The sequence below is a fragment of the Emys orbicularis genome, chromosome 4 (genome assembly GCF_028017835.1).
Source record: "Emys orbicularis isolate rEmyOrb1 chromosome 4, rEmyOrb1.hap1, whole genome shotgun sequence".
NCBI classification, from domain to species: Eukaryota; Metazoa; Chordata; order Testudines; family Emydidae; genus Emys; species Emys orbicularis.
Window position 1 is genome coordinate 13,728,499 of NC_088686.1, and position 25,596 is coordinate 13,754,094.

Genomic DNA, 25,596 nt, shown 5'->3' on the forward strand with positions numbered 1-25,596 from the left:
ACTAAAACATTAGCCCACAATTCTATATAGTTAATAAAGATGAACCCAACCAGCGACCCAGTGACATAGAAGCAATTTTAACTATTGCATCAGTGCACTAAGCAGGAAAGCCCTAGCCACATGTAACATTAAAGTTATAGAAGCAATGCCAATAGAAGAAAAACACTTAAAAAAATCAGTATTATTTAGGCTCTCACCATCATGCACTTTATAAGCAACACAAAAACCACATCTAGTACACTTTTCTCTTTACTATACTTTAGTGCTTGACACAAGTGATTGCAAATATTCTAAGAGTACACAAGCAGCAAGGAAAAAGAGCTGCTTTTGTGTTTTATGTTCTAAGAACATGGTGTTGAGAAAAAAAAAGGAACAATAAATTTGCAATAAAGTGTAAGAGCAGAGCTGTTTGCACTCCAGACTCCCCCATTATTCACTACTGTTGTTGATGGATTCTTGATGTCTGCTTTACTCTGCCTTTCTCTTAGCGCCTGGGATTTTCGCCTGGATCCTAGGTGTAAAAAAATGGGATTACACTGTCAGATAGCAATTAATCAAAATCATTCCATAGCATCATGACTTTTCTTAGCTAGAAGGTGACCTTTGCTTTAGCCTTCATTCTTGGTGCCTTGGTAAGATGTGTGTGTAACAACTATAAACAAAGAAGGCTAGATTGTGGGTTAAACTACACACCTGCACAGGAAAGAAATGGGGAGGGGGTAAGAGAGCCTGCCCACATGGGTGAACTGGACTTTGTATCCAGGAGCACCGGAGTAAGCAGTCGGGTTCTAACAGTTCATATATACCCGGAATATGCTCGGTGAATTTGCCGTTCCTTTGATTTCCCACCATATGTTATCATCTGTAACAAACTAGAGATACAGTTAAAATACAAAATTTGAATCCAGATTTTTAACATCCCCAGAATCCAGTGGTGCTCAGAGCCGGGGATTCAGTTTGTGTGGCCAATCTTTATAATACAGCAGACCTCGAGTGCTCAGGAGTGTAGATCAGAGCGGCTCTACGCGACCCCAAGGAAATGTGGTCAGAGGCTGGGAGAGAGAGGTAGATCTGCAACCCAGAGCTCTCCAGCTATTTAGGTCACAGCAAACACTAACCGTTACTATACGTAAAGGGCTACAATTTGTTTCTCTCTGTGAGGTGAGTCCTAAGCCCGGTGCCCAAATGAAATGTTGGGGTGACATCCCCCGCTGTGCAGAGGGCCAGCACCAGGTCCATGCACCAGTGAAGTCCCACTTAAGCCCCATTTGGAGAACATAAATGGGGCCAAACCCTTGGGCCATCTTTCTGCACTTGGATGAATTTTAAGTCTTCAGCGCATGAAGCGTAAGAGTGAGTGCACATATTGGCTTCACACTTGAACATACAGAAGGCACATTTTCTTGAACAAGAAGATTGCTCATGACAACAGCATTGCTATTCTGCAGAAGCACCTCAACCATCCCTGTCAATATCAGGTTAGCTCATTATGAGCCGTGATATTCACAAAGAGTGGATGAAATAAGCCCAGAGTATCAAGGGCCAAGTTGCCTCCAGCCCTTTTGGGGCTGGGCAGTGAGGAAAGGGAGCAAAGAGCATTTTCTCCCTCGTCCAGCCTGTGTAAGGAACTCAGGGGAGTGCCAGGGCTGCTCCCTTCATAGCTCCCCTAACGGGAAGGAGAGTGGAAAGGAGGATGCAGGGCCATGATTCCTCCCCTGATATCCACTGGTCTGCAGCATGGGACTAAGCCGCAGGTGGCAGTATGCTGCTCTCCATAAAGGAGGGTGTGGCTTTGGGCACACTCCCCCTATGCACTGAGGAGGTCTGGTGGGCATTCTCTCAGTGGCAGAATTCCTGCTTTTGCTTCCCGTGGGGCCATAACCTTACATGCCATCCCCAATGTATGGATGTGCCCTAAGGACACAAGTGAACCTAAGGCATGCTTCTTGTAAAAATCTGCTGCTCAACTCACTTTGCCATGACAGTGTTTATGTGGGTCCTCACAAGTCCCAAGTATTGATCAATCTGTGCCTACAAAAAGCAAGAACAGACATCTGAAGATCAACAGGGCCTTGGAAAGCTAGGACCATTTACACATCCAATCTGAATGATAGTTATTGTACAGTCTTTTGACTTACCTGATACTTGTCATATACAACAGGTAGAGTAAACATAGAGACCACAGCTGGGGGGGAAATGAACAGTGTTAAATTTCTGCAGTTGAGATTGTTACTCTCAGAAAACAAGATGCATTATCTAGCTTCCTCTTGAACTAAAAGGCAAAAGCACATGATGTCACTTTGTCCCAAGAGATGATTCAAGAAGCTGTATTAAAACTGAACCCTGCCTGAATCTTCCAAATGTGAAATGTATATCACTATGTACCCAGCAGCTGAGAAGCCACTAAGCACAGCAAGTAGTTGATAGATATCAGGGGACAACAGAATAAGAAACAAAGATGAATATGTATTAGTAAATGGAACAAAGATAATTGTCTAACTGTGGAGAAAGCTCATTTCAAAGGTGAGACAAGTGGGGGACTAGGCTGGTTTTTCTAACAAGAAATTGCCATGGTTAATACATGTTTAAAAACAGATCTTAAAATAAATGATGATCTTTACCCATGATCATAAGAGTCAGGCCATTGAAGAGAGCTCCAACGTAAGTCAGCAGCCACATTAGTACTGCAAACTAAATTAAAAACAAATCATTAGATCTCCTGACAATCACTGAAATTATCAGCACAAGAATAAATGGCTTCATTTAACTAGCTAGTTTATGGGCATATTATTATTCCATTAGCTTCACTTAACTAGCTGGAATACCAGCATGCTTAGGAACTAGGGACATCTGCTGTAGGTGACTTTAATTTTTCATAGACTTTCAAAACCAATGCAAAATAAAAGCCCCTGCACATTTTTAGGAAGGGTGCAGAGCAAAGGTAAACCATCCCACTGTTTTTTTTACATAACCCCATCCTTCCTTCCACTACCATCCCCCCTGCGGTTCTCCTCCTCATCCTCCTCGTTGCGTTTTTGCCTGTGTCTAGGACCTGATCCTGCAATGAGCTCAGCATAGGCAGACCCCTCCCCACCTGTGTGGAGCCTCACTGAGGAGAGGGGCCTTCCTGCACAGGGTACATTGCACGATTGACGCTTTAGATTGTAAACCTCTTGAGGCAGGAACTGTGGGTAAAATTTTCAAAAGAGCCTAAGTCCAAATGACCTTCTTCTTGACAGTCTCCTCTTTGTGCGGAGGGGTGTGGGGGCACCTAACACGCTTTTGGACACTCCTAAAGCAACAGATAATAAATAACCATTATGGCTGAGCAGTAACAGGGACATTCTTCTGCAGCAGGAAATGACATAGTTGAGGGATGGGATGGGTTGGTGGGCAAGGAAGAGGTGGAGAATCATATCCCAGTGTCACGTAGGCTTCCAGTGAGCCTAGGGTTGACCGCGCTGCTAGCTGAGTCCTGAGTACCTTGCAGGAGGAGTGTAGTATGGTGGAAAACAAAGCACTCTGTGGGCCAGCTCCTTAGAGGGAGTAACTCAAAGAAGTTCCATTGACTTCAGTGGAGCTATGTCATTTTACATCAGATGAGGATCTGGCCCAACATCTTTAATAACTCTTATGTCACGGATCCCTCAATTCCAATGTGTAATGTGAAATCACTACTGTATAGAAAATTAAATTAGTTAAAAAAGAGAGCGAACAAGAGCAGAACCTTTATACTGTACAGTAACACACATCTAGGTTTTGTCAAGGCATTATCATCATGGAAACTAAGGAAAGCAGTGCTCTGCTCTGTAAAATCTCTCCTCTCCAATGGGATTCAAAATGGTTGAGCAAATCGTACTTTTAAGGAATCCACCAGGTCCTGGACAAGGAAGAGTCTCCTCAGCTCTCTGACTGTGCTGTTCACGTACAACTGGAGACAGTCTGTGTATTTCTGAATCTGGTCCTGTGAGAGAGACATTTCCATCTCCAGGTAGGCTCTGCCAGAAACACAGATCCAATTACAAAACACAGGCAAGCTTGCAGTCCGTTTACTCTTGTGCTTTTCTCCTCCTGCTGTTCCCTACTACCCTGAAGCTCATTTTCTCTGCAGCCGTGGCAGCCACAGCACTATCAATACCCACCATTACTCCCCTGCACTGTTATTTCACCCTTGGACAACTATGGGCCTCATTGCCTCATCCAATAGTAAAATCCATGAGAGGAGGCCAAGGGGAAGAAACTTGACAAGGCTCCTCCTGTGGCTCTTCCTGCCACATCTTGCCGTTGGGCGCGTGAGTTATTCCCCCCATGGGATGGGCCATGGAGCCAGCCTCTCAGACACTGTAGATTCCAGGAGAATGGCAGAAGCCCAGAGCCATCTGCTCACAGGTCTCCTGCCTCTGCATCAGTTCTGGAACACCAGTACCTCTTACTCCCCTCCCTGACAGCACAGCTCCAAATTCAGGGGCAGCTTGCCAGCATTACGGTGGTCCACGTGGAAAAGGTACTACAACACCAGGCCATATTAGCTTTCTCTCTGAAACTCAGTGAGGTCAGTGGGGAGGTAGGGGAGAATGATGTGTGTCCCCTGGAACTCACCCTGGCCCACCCCATCCAACAGTGTGCTGCCCTGTTCTCACCCCAGTCCTCACCCCTTTCCCATGCCCCATGGAAGGCTCTCTTTAGGATCCTTTGGAAACTGGGGATTCCCTGCCCTCATTTCCACAAGAGAGAAAGAAAATCTATCTGTGGGGTTCCCATCTCAGGCTTCTGTCATCTCCTCCAGCTGACAATCCCGTGAGTCTCTAACCTTGCTGGGGTGAAGCTACAACTGAAAACAACAGTATTAACGTTTAACACTTATCTTGTGTTATCCATGTCCAAAGTGCTTTACGGAAAGCTCATTAATCTAGGCATTCCGTAAAAACAAGAGTAGGACGGTATTCTTGCTGCTATGCGGGGAAAGCATATTATAGCTGGAACCGCAGGGACAGCGATAGTTTTTACTATGGTTGTTCCTTTTTTCTAGTTGCTTCTAACTTTCTAAATCTTTCAGCTTTCAGGCTAAAATTTTCAAGGTCTGAGGGGTGAATTTTTTAAAAAAATTTGAGCAAATACAGTTCATGGACTTTTAAGACCCCGAACAGTGGAAAAGAACATTTTCCCCCATTATGAAAAAGAAACCCACCATGTCTATGGTCTAAAAGTGTTTATGGCAGATACAGAACTCTGTCACTAACAATGAATAATGCAGGATATACCCCCCTTTGGCAATGATTGCAAAGCACTCACTTGAATGGATGGCCTTCATCAGTCTTCTGCACAGCCTGTAAAACTGACTTGTAGATTCTGAAGCTAATGGTGGCTGAGAGAGCAGCTAGTGCCAGGTAGGCAATAACACTGACCACACTGAACTGGGTCAGAGAGAAGAGCAGTAGCAGGATGCTTCCAAACACTATCCCTGTCTGCTTGATGTCACGCCAGTACAACAGGTCGATAGCTGGGAAGAGAAAATAAATCAATCAAACTCCAGCACTGCAATGATTTCAAAGCAAGCTACTGTTGCAGATTCAGGTGACCAAACACTTTTGCAGAGAAACAAAGGTTATGTCTACACTGCAAGCTAGGGTGTGATGCCCAGTTTGTATACACACGTTAGCTCAATGAAGCTACTCGAGTATAGTGTAGCTGTGATAGCACGGGTTAGCTGTGCTAAAGACAAACCCACCTGAACCCCTTCGGTACATACTTAGCATTGCTAAGCCATGCGGCTGCTGCTTTTGCTACCGTGGCTACGCGAGTATGTGTATGCAAGCTAGGAACCATTCCCTTACCTCATACTGTAGACTTAGCCAAAGGGACAAACGACTATATATATATATAGTCACTCTGTTGACATCAGTGGAGTTATTCCAGAAATACACAATTGCAAACAAGATCAAAACCAGGCCTAATATCTCTCTATTGCAGTGTCAGTATGGTTCAGTGGGCAGCATTTTTGCCCTTAAACCAGAATGTCATATGTCTGAGTCTCATACCAGCCTCATTACTTACTCCACCATGACCCTTCCATGCAGGGCTACGGGTTATTACTAGGGCTAGTCCAAAATTTCCCATCAAAACTTTTTTTGAAGGAAGACTGAGTTTTCGACTCAATGAAAATTTGTCCAAAAAGTGTCGTCTTTCTTTGAAAATTTTAGATTTTTCATTAGAAATCCCAAATATTTTTCAGTTTTTAGTATATCAACAAAAAATCAAAAATTTCCATGGAAAAGTTTAATGAGAACTGGGTTTTTTTTCCATTTTCATTGACACTTTCAGCAGAGAAAAAAACCAAACCCTTATTTTCTGACCAGCTCTATTTGTTACATTGTTAGGGAACCAATAAGACATTTTTAAAAAGGTCCAATTTAGTCTGGTGACCATTCAGCTACAAGTTAAAAATCCCATGAGACTTCTTAAGAAACTCAGCAAACCTTCTCTCACTATACAACTTATAGGTTTTAATTTGAGCCGGGCAAACACTGCAAAACATTTTCTGTAAATACATCTTCATCTTTTAAAGTTCACTTTGCTCGGCTTGGACCCATTTTGTGTTCATGTACCACGAACATTGTAGCAAAATGATTTTACCAACAAGAGTATTCACCATAAAATCAAAATTTAAGCAAACATTGTTGAATAGTCGTGGAAAATTCTTGATCCCAAATATTTACATCTGAAATCTGCTTCTAACAGTGGCCTCCATCCGATCAGGGAACAGAACCATGCCATGTGACATAATGTCCAATCAAAAACAGCTCTGATTTTAAAAATTAACTATTCATGATGAACTGATTGAATATGGTGCAGATCAAGTGTTATTTATACATGTTAGCTGTGGACTAATTCTGAATAAAGAACAAATTCAGGAAAATTATGATCTGTTCAAAGAAAATTCACAAGCAGAAAAAGAGGTAAAATTCATAAAATAAAATATTGATTGCAAATTATTTGCCCAGCAATAATTCTAATCTCCAAAGAGATGTGAGTCATTGATGAAGGAGCTATTACTCGTTACCATTACAGTTCTCACTCTTACTTAGTATTGTAAAGTACATTGGGGCTAGAGTACAAAAATAGTTATTTAAAATCAAGTTCTATTCACTTTTTATTCCATTCAAGTTCTATTCCATTTCATATACGAACCATAAATAAGAGAATCCTTTCATATTTCTAAATGTATGGATTCAGTCTGGATCCTTCAAACATTTATGCACAGGAGTAGCCCAATGCGACTTAGCACAAATTCCAGCTGTGGCCATGTGCCCAGTACTATCATGGGCTAGAAATGGATTATATTCTCACCTAGATACGCAGGGCTTTCCAGGAGTGCTACTCCTTTCAATGAGAAAAGGAGCTGAATGGCGAACGCAATGAGAATATATTCCGTGTGCATCATCCTGACATAACCTGTCTTACAACAGGATTTTTTGCTAAGGCATATTAAAGAATTGGCTAATAAAAGAATTAGTTACTAGTATTTGGCCTCAGCAACGGCAGGCCACTCAGATTAAAGCTGCTCACAGATCAGCCACTTTCTCACTGCTTTTTCCTCCCTCAACGGATCATTCTGGATTTCTTTCTTTAAAGAAAAAAATTGTATTTTAGAGATGAAAGAGGCGCTTCTTAATGAGGACACAATGCTGCAAACTCACCACAGGATGGACATATGTCAAAGGATGTCTGCAGTGATGTAGCCATGTCATTCCCAGGATGCGAGGGAGACAAGGTGGCTGAGGTAATATCTTTTATTGGACCAACTTCTGTTGGTGAACTAGGCAAGCTTTTGAGCTCTACACAGCTCTTCTTCAGATCAGGTCAAAGAGCTCTGTATAGCTCAAAAGCTTGTCTCTTTTGCCAACAGAAGTTGGTCCAATAAAACATATTACCTCACCCATCTTGTCTCTTGAATATGTCAAAAGAGACACTCATGGGGACCTGTATGCAGGTAAGAGACAAGAGAAATACAGCTGATTTCATTCACTAGTCAAACAAAAACTAGAAGGGGTTTGGCATCTCCAAGGTAGCATGCATCTGTTAGTATACGCTGCTAGCATTGCTGTGGTACTTTATATTGCTAGAGAAATTACATACCAGATACAAGCTTAAAATCATACTGACTCCAAGGGAGAGACAGTCGGTATGTTTTTAAAGGTCATTTTTCATGTCATTGGGCATCATGTGGAGTACAGGGGGCAAATTCTTCCCAGAAGGCACAGACTAATGATCTGGGATAGTCAGTATAGTTAGGGATTCATAGGGGTTAGGAGAAGGAATCTTCCTCTCCACACTATAGAGCAGCAGCCAAGTCTCCCTACAGCCCTGAGGCAATGACTCATGGACATGTGTAGTGGTGGCTCTGCTGGGCCTGGTCCCACTCATGCCCCAAACTCCTTCTGCCTGGCAGAAGGCTGGGAGGACAGAGCTGTGCTGCCTGGGTTCCCCAAATCTTATCCATCCTATGGTCAGTGGAACAATGCTGGGTCAGTCTGCATGGTCTCTGAGCCCGTGGGATGCAGCAGAATTTGTCGTAAGGACCAGATCCTCAAAGGTATTTAGGCTCCTTCCCTACACCGGTTTCAATGAAAATTAGCAGCCTAAATACCTTTGAGGATCTGGCCGTAAGTGAATAAACTAGGACAGAGACTAAACGTACAGTCAGGACAGATGGTGTCACTCAGTCTCATGTCCTTGACACCTGGTCATGGAAAGAGCAAGAAGTCCCTGACTGCTCCTTGGACAGGCACGGGGAAGAGAGAGCATATGAGAGGTTCTAATATAGGTACTTTTGGGGGCACAGGACACAAAGCGCTGAGCTCATCAACATGAGCCCTTCTCCCCCTCAAGCAACTCCAGAACTCCAGGGTGCAAAGCTAGATGGAGACTGAGTATTTTTGGTTTCCCACTGTGGCAATCCAGCCCTTCCCCTGGGCAGGTGAGCCAGCTGGGAAGTCAGCATGCAGCTTTCACACTGGCAGGATTTGGCTGTTTTGAGCTGGAACAGGCCCACAGTAATGAAGGATATTAAAATGCTGCTTAAAAGACCAGGCTATAAAGTAGAGCTGCCGCTGTATGCAAGCCACTGAAATGGTCTTTTCCAATATTTACATCTCGCTTTTTCTTAAACAAGGGAAATCTCATTTCAAAGAGGGCAGGTTTCCATTTTTGCCCGAGCCTGGCTCCCATCAGAGTTAGATTGTGACCGATACAGGGGGAACTCCAGGAGGGATTGTGCTGCATGTTCCAGTGGCATCCAGGTAGAACGCACCTACTGTGATGCTGCCTGTTCCAGGACAAATGGATGTCCTGGCTTTCCCATGGGTACGCCCCCTATGCTTGGCATGACCTTGGAGCCACTACAGGGGCTGCAAAGGGGGAATCCTCAGGGGCGAGGGGGCATACCTGCCTGGCTTATGACTGCTTTGCATCACCAGAGCCATAGCAGGAGCAACAACATGGCCCCAGATATTTAGTCTGTGCCTCTTCTACCACGAGCAAAGATCTCACGCACGTGGCAGCCAGTGACATGGGGGTTGGGGCATGGGTGTTCCTCTAGACAACAAAACTGACCACAAGTGTCGAACACAAGAGAAGTCTGAGGCTGCGAAAATAACTGTAGCCAGAATCCTTGGACTCGGTTCATAGCTGCCCCTGCCCCTTGTTTAGCCATTTGCCCCACCACAAAGGAGGTGTAAATCATTACTGCCTCAGATAGAAGCCTTTACACTCCCCTGGGTGTAAATGATACACAAGGGGCAGTGCAATGGCTAATCAGCCCCCTTGTCGCCAGATGGCTGCATCCTCTCTTCTTCAAATGCCCTTGTTATTCTTAAGTGTAGTCAAGGTGAAATTCAAAGGGGAAGATACCAGCCCAGTGTGCACACACTATTTTGCGTCTCCAAGTGTAATATCAATTCAGTGCACAATATGGCACACTCTGTCTGCTGGCCCAGTGGGTTTTCTATCATAGAAACATAAGAACGGCCACACTGGGTCAGACCAAAGGTCCATCTAGCCCAGTATCCTGTCATCTGACAGTGGCCAATGCCAGGTGCCCCAGAGGGAATGAACAGAACAGGGAATCATCAAGCGATCCATCCCCTGTCGCCCATTCTCCGCTTCTGGCAAACAGAGGCTCAGGACACCATCTTTGAAGTCTTAAGTTCAAATCTTAGCTTGAGTCACCACTGAAAGGGCATTTGACAGCCTCACCCCAGTCCATTTTTGTGCACAACGTAGAACCCCCAGACAAGCTGTCACAATTAGCAGCCTCTGTTCTAGAAAGCCTCAGTCAATACTAACACAGTCAGTTTTGTGGGCCAGGATTCAGGCGCATGCAGGGCTGTGCAGACAAATTGGCGTAGGACATGCTGTCGCAGCGCTATACCTGATCTAAGCCTACGTCTACACTACAGCTTATGTTGGCAGAACTTATGTCGCTCAGGGGTGTGAATAAACCCCTTCCCTCAAATATCATGAACAAACAATGGCTGCATCCTCTCTTCTTCAAATGCCCTGGTTATTCTTAAGTGGATGATATTTTCAAAGGCGTTTAAGAGAATAGGCACCAAAATCACATTCAATTTCAATGGGATTCGGAGACCTAACTCCCTAATGCTTCTTTGAAAACCCCAGCCTAAAATTATAACCTCAGCTGTTAACATGCAAAAGCTGTTTAGCAGTAGCTCCTCATAATTGCTTTTTAATTTACTGTAACAAGGGTGACATTACTTTCACTCCAGTATCTTTGTATTAATTCCAGTAGAATCCACTAGGCCTTATTTACTTGTGGAGGTATAAAAGCCTCTATGATTTATCAAAACAACCTCAAGTTCAGCACCATTTCTCTCTCCTCATTAAAGGCCAGACCCTGAACCTCTGAATTTAAGGGGAGTTTTACCACTGACTTTAATGGGAGCAGGATCGGGGTCTCAGGCTATGACAAATCAGTGTTGTCACTTTCTTTGAAGAGTTTTCAATGGAGAAACGCGTTTATTAGCTGTTTACTTTTAGAGTCCAGCTTGTTCATGATTTTGAGTTAGAAATGAATGCAGGAGAGCTCTGCAAAACATAACTTAAGTAACCCAAACCTTAAGTTTGAAAGAAGAAACTCTCAAGAGTATTAATCAGACTCTCAGCCATCATTTTAAATACAACTTCATCGCATTAAGCTAACCTGAATTCTCCATTCTCTGCCATGCAGTCGCACTAGCAATCCAACTAGGTGAACTTCATAGCAACAGTTCCAGATGGGTACAGGTAGGAACTAAATGTATCGCTTGCAGTGTAAGTTAGACCTAAGTTCTCTAAAATAAATAATGTCAGTAGCCTGTGACTTTTATCCCATTGAGGAAATTTCCTGGGTACAGTGCCTGAAACTTCTCCCGGCAGACGTCATTGCTTCTTTTGGAAAATGTTTCTTGTTATTGGGCATCTAGCATCCCAAAAGTTGGAAGACACACCATATAGAGCACTGATGCACTAGACAGTGCATAGTTAGACAGGGACCCAGGACAGAGACAAAGGGCGTGAGAGAGCCGCTGTGAACTATATTACTGTGCACATTCATCAAGGGTTGTGATGACCTCATGGTAACCATGAGAACAGAGCTTTAATGGTTTGTGTGGTCATCAAAACACTCGTATAGCTATATCCCCAGTTTGCCTGTGTTATCTTTGAAATTTGAAGGACATCCCAAAATTGCCTGTGGAGGATATATTATTTTAGACAAGTTATGTCTAAAATGTCCCCATGCCTTCAAACTCATGCATGTTTCTTCTTTGTGAAATATTGTTTTAAGAGAAAAAGACAGGAGTGGGGAGACAGAAAATGAACATTTTGACCGATAGGATTCCCGTGTATAAATACATTAGAGTCAGTTCTGCAATGACTAGATGAGTTATTTAGACCCACAAGGCATCTCCCTGCTCAAGTCTGAAAATCATCTACAATTTTTTTTTCTTTTTGTTTTTCCAGTTCTTCCTCTACAAAACAAAACTGTCTGAGCAATTGTAACCCATGCACTTTATGCTGCAGCATTTGACTTTGTTCTTCCAGAGGGAGGAGACAAGAATCTTCTTAGTTGGATACTCAATGTCTGATGAGAACAGGGCAGGGTGTGGCAGTTACCGGATGTGCTCTGTAGCTGTTAAGTTTTCATTGTGGGCACCCCACCTGGCAGGTCATACCCTAGTCAGCCTCTGAGCGAAGCGTGCAATCAGAGTGCAAGGGGAGGTAAGGTTATAAATACAGGAGTTAAAGACAACCCTGTGGACTCAGTGGCTGATTGACACAGGACCAAGAAATGAGTCTGCTGCGGTCCCAATGCCTGTGGCTATAGGTCAGTGCTATTCCAACTTTCCTTACTAGGGAAGTGTCCACTAAGATACCAGTTGGTGTTTTATGGAGTTAAGCTGAGATGCAGGAAGAAGAGGAGTGTATCATTATACAGAATATTGCATGAGCATTCTCACACCTGTCCCCGTTACACAGTAAACATGCAGTAGGGCAGCATTTTCTCTGGGATTTTAATAATACTGTGATCTTCGTAAAAATCCTGGGTTAGCCTGCAAATGTAAGGAATGGCCCACAATAGAGGAAGACCACATACAAGCCTATGCACAGCTCAGCATACAGATGGCATCACAAGACACTTTCCCTCACATGTGAACACCATAACCATAGGATCCTTACAGTATGCATGTGGGGCAGCGGGGCTTATGGTTCACCATTCCCTGGGTAGCGTTTTTGTGGATGAGAAATTAAGAAAAGAATTTTGATGCATGTAAACAAACACTAATTAATTGTCCAGTGGCTGTAGTGACACTGGAAAGCTAGGGAAACCGAATGTAACAATGAAGGTCTTGTTAATTAACAGCCTTTATTGGACTAATATTTGACAACTGGGACTTATTACTAGAATGAAGCCTGAGCCACAGAGCAGCAGAGATCACTCACATGATGGGAAATTTCAGCTCAGTGGGTTTGGCTGAGCTCATTATAGACCAAGGTCCAGGTGTGAAGCTTGGATCCAGGTGTGAACTGTCCAAGTTTTGCAGTCTTTGGATCCAGGGTTTTGGTTTCACTCCATCTCTACTTCTTACCAAATGAATTTCTAACCCCCTGAAAAATGGATGCCTTGGGACTATCATGATAAGCACATTAGAAACAGAGTCAATGTCAGACAAACCTAGATGTAACAATAGTATTTAAAATCCCTCCTATGCTCCAGTAAAAACCATACACTAATTTAAAACTTCAGAAAATTATTTCCATTGTTTAACTATATATATTTTACAGGGTCAGATTCTCACCTTGGAGAAATGGGATGAACAGCCTGGCCCTAATGAAGTCATTAGGAGTTTTGCCATTGACTTCAATGGGGCCAGGATTTCAACCCTGGGGCACAGAGGGCACTGCTACAGATCCACTTGCATGTTTGTGCATGTTGGCAAAGTAGTGGATTCTCCACATGATGTAGGGTGATTAGACTCTGGCCAATAGTATCCAGCTATTTATGCACTGATTAGCAGAGGGTTCTCCCAGTATCAAAGCATATCCAAAGGCTACCTGCTCAGTGTTTTCTCTCATCACTTCGTTAAGACATCTTTCTATGCCAATATATCATTTCCCCACCTCTTCTCCCCCTCCCCCCGGTCATCTGTTTGTAATATAGAGGGATGCAACTTCTGGAGAACGGCTGGCACATCTCAGCTTCAGAAGACTGCTGCCATGAACTGCAGAGCCGACAGAGTCTCTTTGCTATTTTTATAAGGGCTGTTTTCCCCCATTCTCGTTGGAGCCCTCTGGATCCCATCATTTTCTCTCGGGTTACAACCCTTCATCCTTGAGGCCCATATCACAGAGACCATCCTTCTCCCTGGGAGCAGGACGCCCTTGAGAATCCACCTGTGTCAGCTCTCAATGAGCCAGAGAGGTCACCCTTCTTGCTCTCCCAACCCTTGGGACAAGAGACCAGGAGTGGGAGTTGACCCTGGGTTTGTAGCCCGGCAATACTGTGCATTATCCCTATCCAAAAGGCCCCCGCTCCCTTTCAGAGCAATGGCTTTCAGTGCGTGGGTTATTCTGCAATCTTAGTCCCTTGGTGTTATGAGAAGACAGAGACAGACAGACATTCCTAGACCTTAACAGATGACAAACAGGAGTTTCGAGGTGAGTTAGGGTTTCCTGCATAACTCTAGATAACTCAGCATGCACAACATACAGCATACTGAGAGGAGACACAAGAGAACAGGCATGCAATTAATGAATGACAGATCTTGTAAGCCCCTACTCCCCTGAGTATTCCTTAATCCCAAGAATGGTCCCTCTGATGTCAATGGGATTATTTGGGAGAACGAGGATTGCTTATGTGATTAAGTGCAACAGGATTGGCCCCTCACATGGTAATACTTGATGGTTGACAATAATTAAGGAACCAGTCTTGCCACTGCTCCTCATGCGGAATTCTCATTGACGTCAATGGGATTTCTTCACACAAGGAAGGCTGCAGGATTAGGAATTACAACCATTGTTTTAAAAAAAACCCATCTGTAGACAAGAAGGCCCACCCCATGCCTTATTTGCTAATAAAATAACAATGCTGCCTGCCCCTTGCAGATTTGTGTACAGGATTTTATTAATAGGAACCTGCCTGACCTGCAATGGAAATGAAGGAAAAGAGGCAGAATTCATGATTGCACGAGGTGTGGCAATGTTAGTTCTAAGTAGAGATGAGCATGAACCAGGACCACAGATCCAGCCCCCTTCTTCATCCCTATCAAACTTTCAGAAGCTTAGATATGGACCCTCTACCAGATTTCAAATGTCAGGGCTCAGGCCCATCTTTAATTGTAAGGAAAAATCAACATCAGATTGACACGACATCCCATGCAACTAAAAAGAGCCCAATTTTGCTCTCATTGATGTCAAAGTTAACACCTCCCCTGGACTTCAACTGATCAGCCCCCAATGACTTCAGCCCTTGCATGCACAGCTAGCTAAGGTCCCCAGCATAGCCAGAATTACTCCTCTGTAGAGCATTTTCAAGAAGATTTATTTTAAAAGGCATTCTCATTCTGACAATGAAGGAAGTTGAAATATATTTTTAAAATTGATTAATTTTCAGACAGGACATAAAATGAGCAGGAGCCAGCAAATGCCATGCCGTTAAAATCTCACTTTTTATTTTTTGAAATCTCAGTGGTTTAGATCAGCATGGTGGCCTTGTTAAAACTGGAAGCAATAAAACATCAAAGTAGTACACCTCTTACCGGGTCTGTCCTCTAAACGTGGGCTCTTAATCCTGCAGTCCCATTGGAATCGATGGGAATTTTGCTTGAGTAAGGGACTGAAGGATAGGATTGAGCCTATAACTTGGCATTTTGGGACTCTGAAAAAATAGCTGTTAGTGGTGATGCCTCATTTTGACTACAGGAGGTGCTGAAGGACATCTGGTGGGTTATGATTGTCCTTGTTTTTAGTGGCTTTCATCACAGCAGTTGACATTCTTGGTTTTATTGTCAATTTCTTAATCAAAGAATTTGATCATTCAAAAAAGGGAAATAGGAGAAGATTCTTTAGGAAGTTTACAAAAAAACTATGCTCCAGGAGTACAGGTGTTCTATGATTGGTTTCACTGCAGAACATAAAGGAGGTTGCCTCATGTCAATGAGAATCCACAAGCAACTCAGATACTCTACACGTCTGCTGTGTAGAGAGTTTTCTGAAGATAGTTTTAAGCTGGGTCTCTTTGGTGAGACTTAAGCTTCAGGTATCCTCTTTCCTCTCCACTCAGGACCATTGCCTGTTCTCTGTCCTATCTCCTGGATCTCAGCTCAGCAAGTTGATCCTGCTCTCAGCTAAGAAAACCACCACTGCTGTGTCTCTTGCAAAAATTGTGCACACCCACAAAACGTGCAACAGTAATTAGACCTACTCTACAGAGAAATATGTGCCTCGCCTGCTTTTCTAAAAGTTAGACTGAGATCTTGGGCCATGCTCAGAGATTGCATCTCCTGCACTCTGGTCCCTTACCTGATGTTCTTCCGGTTGTGCTTGGTGATGAATGACGTATGAACACCGCAAAAGGTATAGAAGTTCAGTTAAGCATCAAAGGGACAAGTTCCAGCCTCAGATGTGCACATGCAGTTTTTGGTCCTGAGAATTTAGCTGCTTATTATCCAAAACCTCACCTGAATCTTTGTCTTGAAATCAGTTTGCAAATCTCATGACAAGAGACTTTTAAACAAGTCAGATTAACAATAGTTAATCTACCTGCCCAGTAGATTAGTGCTTTTCATCCATGGTGCTCAAAGTTACTTACAACCACTAACTAATTCCAGCAACACTCCTACAAGGTGGGTTCTATTGTTACCATTTTAAAGCTAGGCAAACTGAGGGTCAGAGAATGTAAGTGACTCAGTCAAGATCCTCAATGGAGCCAGAGGCAACTATGTGAATTCAACCCAGGACTCCCGACTCCCAGTCCGAAGCTCTAACCTCTAGACTCTACTGCCTCTTTTTCCAGCACTCCGTGGTAATGGTCAGGTCAGAAATACCATAAGAAAAGCCTCTCTCATGACATTTCATTGTTAATGCTTCTGGTGCTGACTGAAATCAAGAGCAGACAAAGGCAACATTTGAGATAGAAAAGAAAGACGGTTAGACGAGCTTTTCCAAACGTCACGGTCAGGGTTTGGTCTGGTCAAAGGTGCGAACTATGTAAACTAGTTTGCTCACCCCTCATTCTGATGCCCATCCTCCTGTGCTCCCTTGCACACACAGAGCTCTCCCCTGAAAGGTTTGTGCAGGCTCGTCCCATTCTTCTCAATGACACTAACAGCTTAGGGCTCAGTTGTGCCCGACACGCTCAGCCCTGCCTTGCGAGAGGAGTGGAGAGGCACCACCTCAGGGAGGGACTGTGTAGTCCCTGCTAACACTCCTGGAGCACAGCACCCCCAAGGGAACGGGGAAGCCCCACCCACCTACACCTGTGCACCCCTTCCAGAGCTGCCAGGGGCATAGTGGGAGTGTGCCTGCTGAACTATCCCTTAGGATGGTGCAATGAGCTCCCTCCTTCCCACTTGACTAGTTCTGCTAGCTAGTGATGCACAGAGGTTGGTGTGGCCTGCAAGAAGGGGCTACAATCATGCCTGGACCCTGCTGAGGCAAGGGGGCACAAAGTGGGGCAGTCACTTTGTGTCCTCCCCCCACTGCAAACGTGCGCAGGGGGGGGTCCAGGCACAGTCTGGCCTTTAACCTTGGAAGGTTTGCTCATGTGCACCTTTCCTGTTCCCAAATAAAGCTGCCCACACCTAAGTAATGTTCCTAGCGTGGGCTGCTAAACCTGACCAGCCTAGTAAGCCACAAAGTGCTGCTCCTCCCCTTCCAGTACAGTGCTGCTGAAGTCTGTGCAAGTCTAGCACATGGACTACTTTGATAACACAAGCCATGAGGAGGCCAGACTGTGGCTGCTTATATGAGGTTATGTCTAGTCACTAGAGCTGGTTGAGATTTTTTTCACTGAAAAGGGGTTTTTGATGATTAAAAAATGACTTTTTGAGAGATACGTTCTAAATGTCTCGATGTTTCATTGAAATGAAAAAGCTGGGTTTGATTAGAATCAAACTGAAAGTGGTTTGTTTTTTTCCTTCTCGTTCCCCTTTTTTCCTTCCCCCCACTTCGCCAGTGCGGGAAAAAAGGAAGAGAAAGAGAGGGGGAGAAAGACCCCAGATTTTCACTTTGCTTAAAAGCAAATGGAAAATTTGCACTTAATTTTCTTTCAATAAGAAAATTAAAAATTTCAGCACACATTTTTGAAAGAAAATTAACTTTTTCTTGAAACTGTGCATGGAAGAGGTTTCAGATTTTTTGACCGGTCCCATTATTCAGAATGACATACAAAGGCAGCTTGCGGGAACACCACAGTGAAGAGGAGAGGAAAAGCCCCTAGGATATCAGGACAGACAGGATGAGAGCTCGGACCAGGAATGGGGTTGTCAGCGTAACTCTTGAGAGTGCCAATGAGATGGATTTTGTGAACGGGTGACAGGGCACACATCATGTTGAAGGGGGAAACAAATTGAGGAGAGGTAATAATAGTGACCATATTTTTAATAAAACCTGGATTATCGAATAGCTAAAACCCTTTTTCTGAATTTGCATCTGATGCCAATAGAAGTCTGTGGTGAACCTGGGTATAATTTTCAAATGGGACCCTAAAATAATACCTTCACAAAGTTTGCTCATATAACAACATTTATGCACACAAATCAGGTCACTGTGCATCTAATCACCCAATTTGCAGGTGCAATGTTACAGGCAGGGTTGAAAGTCTGGCCTTTAATCTGTTTGCATGTTAATGGAGTATCAGGGTTGGTTTGTTTCAGTCTGCTTAACATGCAAACTTTTCAAACTTCATAAACAAACTTTATTTTGTGCTAACCCTCAAAAGGCATCAGCCCAGGTTAGGGACTAAATACATCCTTAATACTGATTTTAGTAAGCTTGGCCTTATAATTTCTGCAAAAAAAGAACACCTGAAATTGGAAGACTGTTCTTCCCTTGAACTACAATTTGACCACATTTGTTCAGTCTTTACAGGAAACCCTCTGAAAGAGAAAGAGGGGCTAGATTCTCAGTGGGTCAGAGTCATTGTAGCTCCATAGAACTCTTGGCATCTAAGCCAATACACATCAGCTGACAACCTGGCTCCAAGCATCTGTATCTATCAAGGTTCAACACAAGACATACGACAGATCCTCAGCTGGTGTAAACTAGCCTAGCTCATTTGGAGCCATACCAGGTTGCACCAGATGAGGATCTAAGCCGTAATGTCTGTTGAAACGATCCACCTCTGAAAATGTGGAAAGCATCGGAAGTAATAATAGGCCAAAATTACTATTTTATGACAAGGTGGCTAATTAGAATGGTTTCAAAGCTAACAAGATTACACTTTAAATGCATACATGAATATTATTACCATTGAACACTGCTATCAGTACTGAAAACGGAGAACATAGCCATGGAGAAATGCTTGGTCTAGCTTTTCAGTCCCATTTTAAAGCCAGCTCCTACTTTAATTGAACAAGTAAGACAATACTCAGAAAACAGGTGCCAGTACAAGCCCTGTTCATAACATTGTTTCAATGAAGCTAAGTAAGATAGACTTCAAATAAACCTGCATTCCTTATTCACCCTTGGCAATCAGGTGCTACAGAGATGAATGCTATAGTTAGTATGTAGTGGCATTTGTATAAAGAATCCACAGGTTCTTTACTTGGAATCTTTCACATTTTTTTTAAATTGAGACTTGTAGGTCAACAGAGAAGCAGACTGAAACATGTCACTCATGGGTATCTAAAAATTGGATTGTAGAAGGGGAAATGAAAGCAGAGGTGACCGCCTGGCTAGAGTGCTGCAGATAACTAGCTGTGCAATGCAAGGTGTTTGGGGGTCTTTTCTAATATAAATGGTCAGGGCCGACGAGGGGGGGGGAAGCCGGTACAAATTACCGGGGCCTGGCAGTCCGGAAGGGGGCCCTGGGCCTGGCTTCCCCCCCCCTCGTCGGCCCTGTTTAGCCAGTCCGCCCTTGCTGGGGGGCCCCAACCCGCTCTCGGCGGCCCTGTAAATGGTACCTACCATAAGTATTCATTACAGGGTATCCTAGAGCAGTGTTCCTCAACTAGGAGTACATGTATCCCTGGGGGTACACATAGGTCTTCCAGGGGGTACATCAACTCATCTAGATATTTGCCTAGTTTTACAACAAGCTACATAAAAAGCACTAGCGAAATCAGTACAAACTTAAATAAAAATGAGAAAGTAAGCAATTTTCCAGTAATAGTGTGCTGTGACACTTTTGTATTTTGATGTCTGATTTTGTAAGCAAGTGAGGTGAAACTTGGGGGTACGCAACACAAATCAGACTCCTGAAAGGGGTACAATAGTCTGGAAAGATTGAGAACCACTGTCCTAGAGGATCATGCCACATCTTCATAGAAGGTCAGGATGCCTGATCTAGCAGCCCATATATCTGAAGCGGTAGATGCTGCCATCTTGTGTTTTTAAGTCACTCTCAGAAACACAGCTTCCAACAGTCATACTTCAGGAATGACCTCAGAGCAGTGCACAACGTGACTGCCTGGTGTTGTGACATCATTTCTGAAGTACTACCTTCTGCAGTCAGCTCTTCTGACTGTTAGTGTATGGAGGCCCGCAGTGGCTGGCATACACAGTGGTATATGTACCTCTGCACCATCATACATACTGGATAGCTCAACCCCAGTCTATTTCAGATACATCATCTTCTAACTGTGAAAGATGCAAACAAAATAACAGTCTGCTGTAATTCACCTTACTCTGCAATGATAATATTTTAAATGGGACATATGTCCAGCAGGAAAGAATGACTTTGGTTCTCCCTTAGGATTATATCATCACCTGTGATTGATACAATCATGTCATACTTCCAGGATAGAGGGATAAAAATACATTGCAATATATTTGAATATTACATACCAATATTGAATGTATTTCCATTACCACAAAGAATATTTACAAAAAGCATGTTAAGATGAGCAAAACCAAAGCACCAATTACTTTATCTGCTGCTTTTCAGAATAAACACCACCTAGCTTTTCACTAACCCACCCCAAAATAGTACTGATATATTACATTGCCTAGTCCTTAATTTTAGTTAATTGCATACCTGGTTTTCTAGTAAATTAAAAGTTGTGCTAACCACCACTCAAATTTTCCATAACTTCAATCAAGATTCATTGTATTATTTGCAATGGCTTTTATCTTTGTCTGTTATGTACATAGACAGCCCTATGAAAGGAAAAAAGTTACCTGACATGAAGCAGTAATTAATGAAGATTGAAAATTTGTACAACTTCATTTTTTCAGAAAATAGATATTTGGGGGAGGTGGGGAGGGGAGGAGAGTGTCAACACAGTCTATTGTTGACCATATAACGCCCCCCCCCAGGGTTTATTCTTCTTGTGGCTATTTTTGAGGGGGTTACAGTTCTGCAGCCGTGTGCATTTGGGTTTTATCAGTGGAATGTTACAGACATAGGTAATATCCTATGGCTATTTGAGCATCTTCCCTGTTTTCATCACAAACGTCCCTACACCCCCATTCCCCACGCATAAAAAGCTACATCAAGGGAAAGGAAAAGATAAGTAAAGGATGGTAATCATTCATTCCAACTAGGTTCTTTCTCACCAACATGGGCCATATTGTGTCATTCAATTTTAAGCCAAACTGCCTACTGATTTCACAGGGGAGACTGCAAAAAGACAGATGGCACAATAATACTATTAATAATTTGTTAAGCAAAGATAGCATACCCTGTGCCCCTATATTTTGTACTTTATGTATATATTTTTTGTTTTTGGTAAAGATGGACAAAAAATCCAATCTGGCTTTAAGTCAAGATGAGCTTGACAACTTGACTCAGCAATTTTCTCTTTTCCACAAAAATAGGCAGCATTTTAATACCTAACCTTTTTTTAAAAGTAACCCATGGAATTTAGTATACAGAATTCATGTTATTATAATAAATCTTGGTGGTGAATCTTTCCCATGTAGATGGTTGAAAATAGTTCTTTATTAACACAATGGAAGCTGTGATCTGCTGGGGGCTTATATTAGCAGGTGCATCTGTTTACTTTGTAGCTGCCTGACTTTAGGATAAATCCCTCTGAATGTGGTGACGATTATGTGCAGAAACAAGGTTTAAAATATATCAGAAACAGCAATCGGCTGGATCCAATTAACCTTCCCCGTTCCCCAAACACATTCAGAAGGCTTTCCAGATCACATTACAATTACCAGGGTTTATATTCTTTTGAGGAGGAGAAATTACATCTGAAAAGAAGCACAGGCCCTTTAAGCAGATGCTGTTAAAGAGTGTAATTCACTCTTAGGGACCCACCAGAGATCATTAATAATATACACAATATGTTCAAAGTAAAAAAAATGTACCTTGCTGTCATAAAGATTATTATAGAATTAATAAAATAAAACAAAGCCTGCCACACACATACATAAGATTACAAGACTGGATCCATCTTTCCATCTATTTTTCTGTAATCTGCTCCCCAAGCAGTGTCACATAGACAGTCTTTTAACAAAACAAAGGATAGATGCTCGCTATTAAGTGTGAAGCTGAATAAAAATGGCTGAAAAGCTGTCAGGCGAGCTGGAAGGTAGCCAGCCACACCCAGTGCTAACATGGACCGTCTCAAAAATAAATTTGTTATAACAGAACATCGCCTCTATTGTCCTTGTCAGTTACACAACAGAGGATCAAAACAGCGCAATATTTTACAGCAGGTGGTTTAGGGGTGTGCTAGAAAAAATAATCACGGAATAATTTTAAAGGCTACCATACAGCAAACTGACAAATGTGTGGCAGTGCCACAGTATTCTCAGTATTATTACAGTTATTGCCGGGGCTACATTTTCTTTGTGTTGACAGTGGACACAGATCTCAAAATGGGTGTGTCCCATCCAAAAGGATGCACTGACGCTCCAAAACAGGACTGTCAGTAAACCTGAGGAGCCTAAACAGACACAAATTCACAATTACTGCCCTCTTCTAAAAGCTCCACGGCATATGAAATCATGCTGGGCACAGACTGACAATGATCCTCAAGGATGAGGAAAAAAGCTACATAATCAGGGATGGGTGGTATTGATAGGAGCTGCAGCGTGAGAGGAAAACGTCCTGCATTATATGTTTTTAAGACGTAACAGCCGGGGACTGCAGAAATAAAAGAAATTCATAGAGTATAATTAGAGTTGTTTTTTAAAATTACTTCAAAGAAAATCTTCCGGGGAAATAAAAAGCATGCAAAGGCCCACAGGTGAACAATGCAAAATGGATGGATGCTGCCTTTGCCTTCTCTCACATGCAGTCTTTCTAGGCATGCAACACTAGAATAGATATAATACCCTGACATTTCCAGTTGCTCCACAGACAGTCCATCTTGGTAGAATCGGCACTGGCTTGCATCGTGAGGGGTTAGGAATCGCGGCTCCTTTCCTGGATTCTCACTGAGGCATTCCAAAGCATGAATAGGTTAGTGGGTATCACGGCTGCTTCCTTGTACTGACTACAGACCGATGCTGTAAGCAGAACAGGGAGAGGGGGGAGGGCATATTGTACGCGCTGCGGTCTTCACTGCAGCAAATCAGCACTGTGATGTGGTTGCCCTAGGGAGCAGGCTCCTTTGAAAAGGGGATGCAGTTGCCTATCAAATCAAAAGCATTCGCTTGGCGGCTTAGCCCTGTTAAGCCATCGAAATGGTTAACTCAACCTGACAGCACAGAAACAAAAACAAATTGGGTGGGGTGGGGTGAGGTGGGGCTCAGCGTCCTATGTATTTACTCCCCCTGTGACTATTAATGTTCCAGAAATTTCTGGAGAACATTAAGAAATCCACTGTTTTCTTCAGATTGGTGGAGGGCCAAATCCCCCCTCATTTACACCGGTCCATCTGCATTAGTCCTGCTCCCTGTCACATCTGTGCAGGGCCAGAGAGGGCCTGGCTGCAGCTCAGGGCAGAAGCCAGCTCCCGAAATGCAGCCCAGTCTCTGTTTATTTTTATTTTTTTAAATGATCTGTGAACTGAGATTTGGCCAAATAGTCCAGAGACGCAAGGAAATGACAGAGTAAATAAACCCCCAAAACGTTCGCAGCTTTCCAAGTCTGGGTATAGGACAGAGCACGAATGAGCAGAGACTTGATTCCAGTTACCACGCCCAAGCCCCCCAGTCTGTGCATCACACAAAAAAGCAAGCGCAGATAGGAGAATGTGTCTGATAATGGGACTTGAGAGAGGGGGTTAGGAGCCGGCAGCGACATGGGGCTATGTTCCTAGGGAGATACACTAGACAGTTCTTAAACAAACGCTATATTAAAGGTGGCCCCACATGATGTACATGTGCTAGGAGCATCTTTACATTGAAAGAGGGAAAGCTCTCAGCATAAAGCATGGAAGCCATGAATTCTTGAATTCTAATCCCAGCTCGGACACTGATTTCCCCTTAGCCATGCCACTTAACTTCTTTGCCTCAGTTTCCCCAGCAGTAAAATGAAGGATAGTGCTTCCCCATGTCCCTTGCAGAGACATGCCGAGGGTTAATTAATCTAGCATCCTAGAGCTGAACAGCACTGGCAATAAGCAGACTTAGAATTTACACAGTGTTTGGCCTTTTCACAGCACAGTCCATATATTAATCAATCCCAAAACACCCCCTAATAAGTATTATTATCCCCATTTCACTGATGGGAAAACCGAGACATGGAAACCTATCATACAAGTCACGGTTAGCACTGGGATTAGTCTTTAGGAGTACCCAGCTCCCAGACTGATATTTAATCTTCTAGACCAATGGTCCCCAAACTGTGGGATGTGCCTTCCTAGGAGGGCATGGAGGAACATTTGGAAAGGCATGGTGGGGCCCAGGCCAGACCACATGGGGGGCGGGGAGAGAATGCCACCCCGCCCCGCTCTGCCCAGCTCTGCTCTGGCCCTGGCCCCAGCCCCGGCTCTACTTCTGGCCCTAGCCCTGCCCCCAGCTCTGGCCTCAGCTCCCGCCCAGGCCCCAGCCCCGGTCCCAGCGTTGGCCCCCGACCCCAACAATAGCCCCACTCCCAGCTGTGACACCTGGTTCCAACCAAGGCCCCGGCTGTGGCTCCCGGGGGGGGGGGGGGGCGATAGGGTTGTCAACTTTCTAGTTGCACAAAAACGACCACCCTAGCCCCGCCCCTTCTCTGAGGCGCTGCCCATTCCCCCGAGGCCCCGCCCCTCACCTGCCCCTTCCCCGAGGCCACACCCCTGCTCACTACATTCCCCCTTCCTCGGTGGCTCGCTCTCCCCCACCCTCATTCACTTTCACTCGGCTGGGGCAGGGAGTTGGGGTGAGGAGGGGGGTCAGGGCTCTGGGGTGGGGCTGGGGATGAGGGGTTTGGGGTGCAAGAGCAGGCCTCAGGCTGGAGGGTGGGGCCGAGGGATTTGGAGTGTGGGAGGGGGCTGCGGGTTGAGGCAGGGGTTTGGGGTGCAGGAGAGTGTGAGGGCTCTGGAGTGGGGCTGGGGATGAGGGGGTTGGGGTGTAGGAGTTGCTCTCAATTTGCGGGGGAGGCTCAGGGCTGGGGAGAGGGTTGGGGCTTGGGGTTGGGGTGTGGGCTTACCTCAGGTGGCTCCCAGTCGGTGGTGCTGCGGCGCTAAGGCAGGCTAGTCCCTACCTGTCCTGGCTGGCACCGCTCTGCACCCTGGAAGCAGCCCAGCTGGTCCAGGTCCTAGGCGGAGACGCAGCAGGCGGCTCTGTGCGCTGCTCTCGCCCGCAGGCACCGCCCCCCCCCCCCCAGTTCCTAGCTAGTTCCTAGCCAATGGGAGTGCGGAGCCGGTGCTCAGAGTGGGGGCAGCGCGCAGAACCTCGTGGCCTCCCTGCCTAGGACCTGGACCAGCTGGCTGCTTCCGGGGCGCAGCGCGGTGCCAGCCAGGACAGGTAGGGACTAGCCTGCCTTAGCGCCGCAGC

At 44.4% G+C, this 25,596-nt stretch overlaps 1 protein-coding gene across 2 annotated transcripts in view; it reads right to left on the reverse strand.

The window, feature by feature from the left end:
- Nucleotides 1-468: 468 nt before the first annotated feature.
- RTN1 (reticulon 1) overlaps nt 469-25,596 on the reverse strand; it is a 186,384-nt gene continuing 161,256 nt past the window's right edge. Inside the window, exons 1-7 of one of the 2 annotated variants that reach the window (XM_065403211.1) lie at nt 23,008-23,068; nt 5,293-5,500; nt 3,860-3,998; nt 2,622-2,691; nt 2,139-2,185; nt 1,973-2,031; nt 469-511 (exon numbers count right to left, since the gene is read on the reverse strand). In XM_065403211.1, the coding sequence (XP_065259283.1) occupies nt 469-511; nt 1,973-2,031; nt 2,139-2,185; nt 2,622-2,691; nt 3,860-3,998; nt 5,293-5,500; nt 23,008-23,068 (627 nt within the window). Of the gene's footprint in view, nt 512-1,972; nt 2,032-2,138; nt 2,186-2,621; nt 2,692-3,859; nt 3,999-5,292; nt 5,501-23,007; nt 23,069-25,596 lie in introns of those variants that run through there. The other variant, XM_065403210.1, reaches the window with a different exon arrangement.